The sequence below is a fragment of the Microcaecilia unicolor genome, chromosome 1 (assembly GCF_901765095.1).
Source record: "Microcaecilia unicolor chromosome 1, aMicUni1.1, whole genome shotgun sequence".
Lineage (NCBI taxonomy): Eukaryota > Metazoa > Chordata > Amphibia > Gymnophiona > Siphonopidae > Microcaecilia > Microcaecilia unicolor.
The window spans coordinates 610,104,272-610,116,659 of NC_044031.1; the positions used below are offsets into that span (position 1 = coordinate 610,104,272).

The 12,388-nt window shown below is 42.4% G+C and overlaps 1 protein-coding gene across 1 annotated transcript in view; it reads left to right on the plus strand.

Annotated features, from left to right (window-relative positions):
• Positions 1–12,388, plus strand: part of ADGRB1 (adhesion G protein-coupled receptor B1) — a 474,869-nt gene that overhangs the window by 346,345 nt on the left and 116,136 nt on the right. The window contains exon 24 of the mRNA XM_030190012.1: positions 463–532. Coding sequence (XP_030045872.1) covers positions 463–532 — 70 coding nt within the window. The remainder of the gene's footprint in view (positions 1–462; positions 533–12,388) is intronic.

The following is a 12,388-nucleotide window of genomic DNA, read 5'->3' on the forward strand; positions in this document are numbered from 1 at the left end:
AAGGAGAGGGGGAGAGTGCATAGGTACATAGGTGCAGACTCGGGGTGGGGAGGGAGGCTAGTGTGAAGGAGATGTGACTGAGGGTGTGTGCGTGGGAGTGGAAGTGGGCAATATAGGGGGGCGGAATTGCAGTGGAAACAGTATGTGCAAGACCTCCTCTGGATCAGAGACTCACTGGAGAAGAATGTGGGGGGGGGGGGGGGTGTTAGCCTCTTTTGCTATTTTTATTCCCAATGTGTGGGTTAGGGAGCTTCAGAATGGGTGTTTTACTTTACTGTTTTTTAAATATTTTTGGGACGTTTTACTCAGATAGTTTGGCGTGTTTTCATTTTTGAGATTGCATTGCTGTTTTCATAATGTGGAATAAATAAAGATATTAAAAAAAAAAAGGAAATTCACCCACGTGATGGGGGATAGATGTGTGTGCAAAGCAAAACTGACTCTCGCTTCTTTTCCTTCCAGGACTGCCTGCCTTGGTTGTGGCTATTTCAGTGGGATTCACAAAGGCCAGGGGTTATGGTACCACAAACTAGTGAGTAAAATCTTCCTTCCTTCCTTCCGTTTTATTTCCCTCCCTGATCCTTCAATATGAGGTCACATATGCTGTAGCTACATCACTTTATCTAAACTCTAACAAAACACTAAAGAGCGTTTTATGAGCGCTAGTGACTTGTTAACAAGCATCAATAGATTTTGTACTTGAGAGAGCTGAATCCTATTTTTTCAGCCTTTGGGAGGTCATTCAGAAGGCAAAACAGTGGGAATGACAACTGCGGTGCAAGGAAGGGGAGACTATGCAAGGTAGATGCCCTGGTGGGGCACCCTGGTGGGCTTGGACCCCCTCCACAACCCAAAGCACTCATATAATGGCTGGTGGGAGTGTCCAATCCCTGCCAGCCGATGAGATCCGCTGCCCAGAACTGCCCCAGTGCTGCCTCAGCAGTGACGAAATCGGTGTCCTCTTTTCCAGCCGCCGACACCGGTACTCCTCACACATGCTCAGTTCATGCATGAAGCAGGGGCGTAGCCAGACCTCGCGATGGGAGTGGGCCAAAGCCCAAGGTGGAGGGGCACATTTAAGTCTGCTGCCCCGCCATAGCCCCCCCCCCCCCCCCCCCCCCCACTGCCTCGCCGCTCGCCCTGCTGCACACCACAGCAGCAAATAGCTTGGCTGGCTGGTGTCCCCAACCCCTGCCAGCTGAAGCCTTCTCCAGCACTGGTCTCCGGCACCACCGCGTTCCCTTCCCTGCTCTCTCTTCCTCCTCACGTCCTGCACAATCCTTTAAGTGAAACTGAGCATGCTCAATTTCACTGAAAGGAGCGTGCAGGACATGAGGAAGAGAGAGCAGGGCAGGGAATGCAGTGGCACCGGAGATTGGTTCTGGACAAGGCTTCAGCTGGCAGGGGTTGGGGACCCCCGCCAGCAAAACCAGGGGCCCAGATGAAATTGGGGGGGGGCCAAGGCCCTCGTGGCCCCACCTAGCTACGCCACTGGCATGAACTGAGCATGTGCGAGGAGTGTCAGCATCGGTGGCTGGAAAGGAGGCTGCTGATTTTTTCATTGCTGAAACAGCTCTGGGACAGTTTCGGGCAGCAGATCTCATCAGCTGGTGGGGATTGGACATCCCTGCCAGCAAAGGTAAAATTATTAATGTGGCAAAGGGAGTAGAGATAAAGTGCACTGATCCCTCCCCCCAGTCCACCCCTGGACACCCCCCAAAAATTGAATCCTGGCTACGCCCCTGCTGTGAACACTGATGTAGCCTGTCTAAAAGAGCTAGCAGACAGACAGTAAAGGGGACCTAATGTCTTCTGATGTGAGCCGCCTAAGAGGTGAAATGGAGTTATACTGCTCTGTTTGTCTGTTGCCAAGGTAACTAGCATGCTGCAGTAGCATTTAATCACTGCTGGAGAGAGGCAGGCTATAACTGCACTGGAACATCTCCAGCAAGGGTTGTAACCACCCACTTCACCTTGCTGCACCTAATCCTCAGCTTCTTTCAGCCTGTGAGGATTGGGGGGGGGGGGGGGGGGCATTTGGAGAGAGCACAGGATGTCAGATCCTTCATAGCCCTGTCATCTGTACACAGTACTTGGGATGTGAAGAAGGCTTGTGCTTTCCTTGGCAGTTGTGGCAGCATCCTGAGCTTCTAGGCTTCATATGACATGGATAGAAGGGTGCTGTGAATTGGTCATTGCATGATTTCAGGTCCCTGTGAGTAACTAGAGGTGCACTATATTAAAGGAAAGTACCAGCAAAAGCTCAGAATGATAATATTAAGAAAAACAGAGTCGGGCTTCTCTGCACTTTGAGTTCAAAGTGATTGTTTTATAAATCGGGTGGAGAGGGAGAAGATCCTGAAATAATAAAAAACGCAACTAGAGATCAAGAAAATATGACAAAGAAAGATAAAGAAGTATTTCCCTTTGCATTGGGAGCCATTGGCTTGATTAAGAGTTTAAAAAGAATGTCCAAGCACACCGTGAGAAGCTGCCTATCCAGCTTATTTTCAAAAGAGAAAAACGCCCAAATTCCGACCTAAATCGGGAGATGGACGTCTTTTTCTTGTGGGTGCCCAAATCGGTATAATCGAAAGCCGATTTTGGGCATTTCCAACTGCACTCCGTCGCGGGAACGCATAAAGTTGACGGGGGCGTGTTGGAGGCATGGTGAAGGCGGAACTGGGGCGTGGTTATCGACTGAGGAGAGATGGGCGCGCTCGGCCGATAATCGAAAAAATAAAGGCGTTTTTAGCCAGAATTTAGGACACTTTTTCTGGACCCTGTTTTTTCACGAACAGGTCCCAAAAAAGTGCCCTAAATGACCAGATGATCAACGGAGGGAATCGGGGATGACCTCCCCTGACTCCCCCATTGGTCACTAACCCCCTCCCACCAAAAAAAACCCGAACTTTAAACACTTTTTTTTCCAGCCTCTATGCCAGCTTCAAATATCATCCCTAGCTCCATGACAGCAGTATGCAGGTCCCCCGAGCAAATTTAGTTTAGTTGGTGCTGCCCGGACCCATGCAGAGAGCAAAAATCGGAAGAAAAAAAAACATGCAAGTGCAGTTGGGGACCTCCAAATTAAAAAATAGTAAAAGGGAGATTCAAACCAGCCACCTTCTGATTCCCAGGCCAGTGCTCTAAGCACTGCACCACATGAAGCAGTTGTTTAGATGTCCTTCCCTTTCCATTAAGCCCCTCAAAGTTTCTGTCAGCCAATCACAGCTCATTTAGCTGACAGAAGGTGGCTGGTTTGAATCTCCCTTTTACTATTTTTTAATTTGGAGGTCCCCAACTGCACTTGCATGTTTTTTTTTTTCTTCCGATTTTTGCTCTCTGCATGGGTCCGGGCAGCACCAACTAAACTAAATTTGCTCGGGGGACCTGCATACTGCTGTCATGGAGCTTGGGATGATATTTGAAGCTGGCACAGAGGCATCTCAGGGGGACCAGTACACTACCAATGCTGGACCCTCCCATGACCAAATGCCTTGGATTTGTTCGTTTTTGAGTTGGGGCGCTTTGGTTTCGATTATCGCTGAAAAACGAAAACACCTAGCTCAAAAAACGCCCAAATCCTATGCATTTGCCCGGCACAAACCGTATTTTCGAAACTAAAGATAAACGTCCATCTTTTTCGAAAATACAATTCGGCCCGCCCCTTCACGGACCCGTTCGCGGAGATGGACGCTTTTACAAATGGGCGTTCGATTATGCCCCTCTATATATGTTAGATCTTATGAACTCCAGAAGGAAGCTCTCTTTGGCACAAGGCAAGTACTGCAATGAGCATTAGCAGTCATTTTGAGAGACCGAGATCACACTCCATATACCCTGGCTCAAAGAGTGAGGTTCATTACTGTCATGGTATGCATAGAGCTAAACCATTTGGAGACATAGGGGGAAATTCTATAAATGGTGCTCAAAAATCGGCGCCGGAAAAAAAATAGCACTATGCATGATTCTATAAAGGGCATGTGCCTTATATATAATTTCATTTAGTACCGATTTCCGTGACTAAATTTTCGTACCAGTCTTAAGCCTGCTGAAACCTGGTATAAATGCTGGCACCCACAAGCACGCTGAAGCAGTATTCTGTAACAACACATGTATGCTCCCATGGTCACACCCCCTTTTGAGATACACACTATGAGGGCTAGGTGCAATCCCATGGATTCGATATAGTGTGCCTAGAGATGTTTGCAGAAATCCAGGAGAATTCTATAATAGCGCGCGTAACTTAATTTGTTTAACAAGGTAATCAAAGTTGATAACAGCACTTAACAAGCAATTATAAGCACTAATTGGTAATAATTAGAATTTAATGCCTGCAGTTCAAAAGCGGTGTGGCTATGAGTGAGGAAAATGGGCATTACATGGGCGTTCCAAAATTTATGTGTGTTGTTATAGAATATGGCCCAGTGTGCATAAATCTACGTGCAGGGATTTACACCTCGTTTTCGTTGGTGTAAATTGAGGTGCACAATTTTAGGCACTGCGATATCAACTAAGCGTATTCTATATACCGTACTTAAACGTAGACGCAGCTTAAAGAATACGCTTAGGTGGAAATGTTTACTGCACGGATTTTTTAGGTGCCTTATATAGAATCTGGCTCAATGCTTTATAGAATAGCGCACAACCAGATGCATATGCAAATTTTAATAGGTGTCGAGTAACATCAATAATTGGCTGTTAGCACCCAATCATTAGCCAAGTAATTTGCACGCACATCTCGGGAGGACGCCCAAATTTTGGCACACAAATCTAGGCATCATATATCAAATCAAGGGGATAGCCCCTGAGGGATACAGCTGTAGCGTTTCAGACTGTGCATATACAAGCCGTCTTTAGATAAGGAGCTTAGCAGGATGTTCCAGGCACCTGGGCAGTGTGGCAGCTCCAGAACTGGAGAGGATTTGGCTGTTATAATAATGCTTGTTGCTATTGCCCTATTAGCATTGGGTAAAGTTTGACACAACGTGATAATAGAGCTCACGTTTGAAACAGGAAAACATCCAAAAAGCGGCACAGAGCAGCAGATGGACTTTTTTTTTTGCCAAACGTTCAAATTGCTATTTTCACAACCCATTTTTAAAGACCCTATTCTATGCAGTTCATTTGCAGTGCATCCAAATCACAAAAGGGTGAGTCAAGGGCATGTTGAGGGCGGAATTTGGGCGTTCCCAAAACTTGGATGTTTCAGCCATAATAGAACAAAACCAAAACGTCTAAAAGTTAGACGTTTTGGTCTAGACCTGTTTCAATCACGTCTAAGTCACAAAAAGGTGCCCTAAATGATCAAATGACCACTGGAGGCATTAAGGCATGATTCCCCTTTACTCTCCCGGTGCTCACTGACCCCCTCTCACTTTCCAAAGATGTGAAAGAACAGTACATACCAGCCTTTATGACAGCTTCAGATGTTATGGCCAGGCCTAATAGTGTAGCAAACAGGTCCCTGGAGTAGCCTGGTGGTTGGTGCAGTAAACTGTGGAGACGGGAACACAGGCCCATATCCCACTGTAACTGTTGTACGTGTGGTGGAAAGAATGAGCCATCCAAAATGCACCAAAAACCTACTGTACCCACATATACAGTAGGTGACACCTGCAGCCGTAAGGGCTATTGTTGTGGTCTACAGTTGAGTACAGTAGGTTTTTGGTGGACTTTGGAGGGCTCACTATACAATATAAAGGGGTAACGGTGACATGTGTACCTGGGACCTTTTATGTGATGTCCACTGGAGTGCCCCCTAGGGTCCCCCACTGCTCTGCTGGGATGTTTGTGTGACCAGTCTACTAAGAATGCTGCCCCCCCATACATCACAATGGCTTGTTTTTGTGCATTTTTTCCTTATACATTTTTTTTTCCAAACATGGTCCAGAAAGATAGACACACTGATCACAAAATTATCTAGCAAATGGCCATTGTCGAAACAAAAAGATAGATGTTTTCTGGTTCAATGTTCGCCGCTTGGTTTTTGGACGTTTTCAGCATAATGTCCAAAATCGGATTTAGACGTTGTATTCAAAATGTCCCTCCATATGATTTAATCAGGGTTGCCCATCATTTATTGTAATTAACTTTATATTTGGTTATTTACTATTATGTTATTTTAAAAATTTTAAGTTTTATGTTAAACTGGACCTGCTGTACGCTGCCTTGGGTGAATCTGTTCATAAAGGCGGTTGATAAATTCCAATAAATAAATAAATATTCATTGATAGAACATTTTGGGGGCCTTTAACAAAGGCGCACTAGAATTTTTAGCTTGTGGTAAAAATCAGCTGAGGGTAAACACTGAGACGCCCGTAGGAATACAATGGGCATCTCAGCATTTACTTCTAGCTGATTTTTACTGCAAGCTAAAAACGCTAGCGTAGCTTTGTAAAAGACCCCCTTGTGATTGGATTTTTTGCTCTCAGTCACTAGAACTTCACTTTTCAGATCTTCCTTGCATGTGTATTGCGAGTTTACTAAGACATTTCCAATCTTGACAAAAATGCATGCAGAAGAGTTTGATCGTTTTACGAGTGTGACAGCTACACAGGCTGAGTTAGCACTCTTTTTTTCGCTCACTCTGTGCCTATGGGAAAAGCTCTTGATACATTAGGCTCAGCTTTTCATGCAATCTACTCTTCAGTCCTTTGAAATCTTTAAGAATGAATACAGGGGTGTTATCCAAGTTTTTTTCTTTTCTCTCGCCTGAATATATCTAAGTTTATGCGGTGTTGGAGATTTTGTTTGATTTTTATCAGAAATTGGTATCTGTTTTAGGCTTGGATGCCTGGTATTTTGAGCTGAGGCTGCTGTGCCAATTTCAGTGAGCTCTCCACTGGGAGTGGGAGTGGTCAGGCGGCAAGCTGATTGGGAAGGAGAATTAGCCCTGACCAAAGAGCGAGAGGAGTAGCCAGGCTCAGAGATGTTGAGAGCATCCAAGCATTTTGTTTATGTTTCATCTAGGTCCAAATCATATTACTGCTTTTGAAATATATATGATAACAGCACTATTTCCCCACTCAGAATTTAGCAGAACACGGAAAACCTCAGCGGTGCACCTTGCCAATGGTTTTACATTAATGCTAGGATTTTTTGCACCCACCTTGTCATCGGTTCTCAAGTAGTTCAACTCCAAATTGATTGCAAATGACATATCCCCCAACTGACAAATGCTTTGCTCAAGATAATTTGAATCTCTCTCTCTCTCTCTCTCTCTCTCTCTATATATATATATATATAGTTTAAAATATTTAAGAATTTTCAGACAAGTTAGCGGGTTACCCATAGTGAAGTGAAGAGAAGTTGGCAATCAATTTGGAATTGAACTACTTCAACTACTTGAGAGCCAATGACAAGGTGGAGGAGTGGCCTAGTGGTTAGGGTGGTGGACTTTGGTCCTGAGGAACTGAGTTCAATTCCCACTTCAGGCACAGGCAGCTCCTTGTGACTCTGGGCAAGTCACTTAACCCTCCATTGTCCCAGGTACAAATAAGTACCTGTATACAACATGCAAGCCACATTGAGCCTGCCATGAGTGGGAAAGCACAGGGTATAAATGTAACAAAAAAAATTACTAGCATTAATGTAAAACCATTGGCAAGGTGCATTGCTGAGGTTTTCAGTGTTTTGCTAAATTCTGAGTGGGAAAATAGTGCTGTTATCATATAAACTGATTGGTTATATTTCCCACATAAGGTGGTGGCACAGTAATTGAGTTTTGAAATATCTATGGCATTACATTATTACATTATATTGTATTTTTATACCACTAATAGTTTGAAGTTCAAAGTGGTTTGCAAAACCAAAAAGAGTAAGCAAGTCATGCACTTGGGAATCACATCAAAGCAAACTTCTTAACAAGCATTGCCTTCAAATTTCTCTTACATAAAGAGAAATTAGACAAAATGTTAAAATATGCCTGCAATTCTTTTCAAATTCTGGCCTGATAAACAAGGGATGACCCTCCTGAGATACTGCACAGTTGCAGAAGGCCCTTTAGAAATACCCCCTAGCTTTGGGCTATGTTACAACCACCCTGGATGCATAGCATCACTCTCCCTTTAATGGACCGTCTTCAACTTTGAGGTCCTGTCCATTGTTCATGATGAAGAGCTTTAAGAATAAGGTGTCAAGCTCATTAAAGAACAAAACGTCTGCAAAAGCTGTTTCACAAATTGCTTGATTTTATTTTTCTGTTTCTGAGACTGTGGCATCTAAAGGAGATTGTTTTATATATGTGAGTATCTTACCTCTAGAAATAGATATACAGACCATTCTTCTTACAAAATGTGGACTAGAGTAAAGCCTAAGCAAGAGGTTAGATCAAATTGGCTGTAAATTATAGGCATTGTGTATTCTTAACATGGCATTCTCTGTCATAGGATAAAGCTAAAATGAATACATACTCAGTGTTATTGAAAAATGCTATTTTTTAGCCCCCAGAATAAAAGGATGTGTGACAAGATTTGTTCAAAGAATTTCACTTGATAGGTTTTTCAGAGAAGGCCAAAGATGATTTTTACTTTTTGTTCTTTACTGCCTAACATTTTTAGATTCTCAATTGTTTCAATTTAAAATAAGCTTTTTTTATCAAGTCAGTAATCTGTGGCTCCGTTGTCAAAGATGAATCCAAAACTATACCTAAAACCTTAGAGGTTTTCAAGACATTTAACCAGAACCCTTCATTACTCAAAATCATCTGGAGGATCTTATCCAAATCTAACAAAAACCATAATAGCTTAGTTTTGTCAGCATTTAAGTTTGAACCTAGATGACCAATCTTGTACCCAATTTATACAATCATTAATCCTAGAGAAAGTAGAGTCCTTACTTCAATTGACAGAGATAAGAAAGAAAATATCATCTGCATAAGACAACATGAGCTCTCCAAGTTTCAACAAGATTTGTCCAAGAAAGTTCATATATAAATTATACAGAAGCGGAGAGAGAGAGGAGAACCTTGTGGAACTCCACAGGGAGATTCCCATGAAGAAGAATAATTGCCATCCTTTAACACTGAATACTGTTGATTCTTTAAAAAGAATCAAACCAGTTAAAGACAGTTGCACTAATACCAAATTTTGACAACAGAATCGTCAAGATGTCATGATTTACAGTGTCAAAGGCAGCAAAAATATTGAATTGCAACAATATCAACTCTCCTCCACTGCATAAAACATGCCTTACTTCAGATGTCAACTGCAACAGCAAAGTCTCTGTACTATGAAAAGATCGAAAGCCATGCTGAGAATCATGCAGAAGATTATTACTTTCTATATACACAGACAACTGTAACCCTACAACAAACTCAAGCAATTTTGCAAAGAATGGAATACTAGCAACTGGTCTAAAATTAGAAACTAAGGATTGATCTCCATTATGTTGTTTCAATAGAGGAGTCAAAACAATATGTCCTATATCTTGAGAAAACCATCCCTGTTTTAATAAGCCAATTCAAAAACTCAACAAGGATCCTTTATTAAATAAGAAGGGATATTGTCTAAAGAACAACCAGATCTAGATAACCTATTTACTAAAGGATTTAAAAAAGACTCAGAAACAGGCTCAAAAGAAGACCAAAGTCTATTGGTTGGAATACGTGAAGATTAAAGTCATCCAAAACTAACTCATCAAAATCATCCTTATTCTTTGAAGTACTAAAAGATCTACTATAATAAAACTCACCCTCAACGTTCTGAAGACAACGTTCTGAAGTCACTCAGTCAGTCACTGAAGGGTTCATAGATTCATGGTGGTGAAGCCTCAACACTGACCATGTCTCTCTTGCCCGCCCTCACATGACGGACCAATCAGAAAAAACACCCTCAACATTCTGAAACACAAAGGACCATCACAACACCGTTCCCAGGCAACACTAGGCAGCGTAAGATGGACCAATCAGAGGAAACTACGTGACAATAAGGGAGGAGCATTCCCCAGCAGAATGGCTCATTATCTGTGCAGCATGGAGAGCACAGAACCACCGCTGGAACGAGAGAAGAATATTCCTGCTGTGGGTATGTGCAAAAATTTACATTTACATTTCACATTTACATTTCACCAACAGAAAGACCCCCTCCACAAACCTCCTTGACAGACAAAACCATACACACACACACACACAATACAACAGAAACACACCCTCAAAGCCACACACCAATCCAACCCACTTTGCCAGCACAGCACAGCACATCCCCCAACCCCCAAGCAAAAAACAAAACAAAAAAAGACACACATCAACAACCTGCACACACACCGCACCCTCACTCACACACTCACACACACACACACACAAAATAACTCTGTGACACATACACACACACACAAAAAAAACCACATGCTAGCGCCCGTTTCATTGGTTTCAGAAACGGGCCTTTTTTACTAGTTGATAAATATTTTGTACCTTACCAGCAAAATAACCAGCCAAGGCTTCTGTAGAAGGTTGGATGGAAATGGAATTATTAGGTAAAGATAAATTTTCTTTTAATAAACCAAACAACCTTCTTAAATTTGGCCTCTCAGTTCCCACCAATTGAGAATAATAGTGCTTTCTTTGGCACCTATGTTGTAGAATAATCTTCCTAAATTGATTCATCAGGAAATGAATTTTAATTGAGAACTCATTTTTTTATAACAGCGTTTGATATTTCTCATGGAGATAGAAAGAAAATATATTGATGAGTTTGTGGCAGGTTTTTTTTTTTCGTTTTGAGGATGAACAGACTCTGTTTACAAAGGCGCGCTATAGGCGCATTAGCATTTTTAACGTGCATTAAATGCTAACACGTGTCAAACACAAACGCCTATAGGAATATAACGCGCCTTAACTTTATAGGCATGTTAAAAATGCTAATGCGCCTTAGTAAACATACCTCTTAGTGTGGATTATTAGTTCTTTATGAATTATGGAGTTGATGAGTCTGTGGCAAGGTTTTTTTTTTCGTTTTGAGGATGAACAAACTCTTAGAGGTCCTTTTACTAAGGTGCGCTGAAAAATGGGCTGGGCTAGTGTAGGCGCGTGTTTTGGTGCGCACAGATCCCATTTTTCAGTGCACCTGCAAAAAGGCCTTTTTTTAAAAATTTTTGCCAAATGTGGACATACGGCAAAATTAAAATCGGCGCACGTCCATTTTGGGTCTGAGTCCTTACCACCACCCATTGACTTAGCAGTAAGGTCTCACGTGGTAACCATGCGGCAATCGTCTACACGCATAAAATGACAATTACTGCCCAGTTTTCACTGCGTGCAGGAAAATAAAAATGATTTTCCGATGCACGTAAAAAATGAAATTACCGCCCTACTACCACGTGGTTGCCGGGCGGTAACTCCGAATTAATGCATGTAGGACGCTCGTACACGTCTACACAGCTTAGTAAAAGGGCTCCTTAGTGTGGATTATTAGGTCTTTATGAATTATGGAGTTTTTTCTATTATTATTAATTTGGATTTTGTTCACATCTTTCTCTGTAGTCGCTCAAGGTGGGTTACATTCAGGTGCATTGGGTATTTCCCTCTCCCTGGAGGTCTCACAATCTAATTTTGTACCTGAGGCAATGGAGAAGTGACTTGTCCAAGATTACAAGAAGCATCAGCGGGGTTGGAACTGGCCACATCTGGATATCAAGATCAGTGCTCTAACCACTAGGCTACTCCTCCACTCCTATTGTGTATTATGTCTTGGTAATGTTTTTCTATTTTATCGAAAACTACCGTGATCCGTTAAGGCCAAGCAGTGTATCAAATTTTTAAATAATCTACACTGGCATTTCCCAACTGTTCACCACAGCACCCTGGTGTATTATGCCATGGAAGGAGATGCACATTAATGGCCTCTTCATGCCACTGCTGTTTCCTGCCCTTGTGCCTTTTTTACTCAGCGCAAACTAATTGTTTTATACTTGTTGGGGTTAAGATGAGATCTTGCAGCAGCTATTAACCACTCTTAAAAAGAGTTATTGCTGCTGACTTCTCTGGCACTTTTTCTTTTTCAAAAATATCTATTAAAATGTCCAGGGGCGACCCAGGCTGAATCCCTAAGTCAGCGTTTCCCAAACTGTGCAATGTCTCTAGGTCTGCGGTCTGAGATGAGTAAATTTTTTCAGGTTTCAACTTATTTGCTGAATGGAGACACAGACAGTTTTATAGTTCCCTGTAGACATTTACATGTTTCATTTTAAACACAGATTTTGCCATATTAAATTCTCTTTCTGTGGATTTAGATACATTTTTATACAGCAATGATGTGCTTAAGGTTGTTTTTTTTTCCTTCAAAGGCTGAGCAGGTGAAATGTGTTGTATGTAATTGCAGTGTGATTTGCTGGAGGAATTGTGTGGCTGGGAGGGGGGTGACTGCTGTGAATAATTGCTTGGACATTAAAG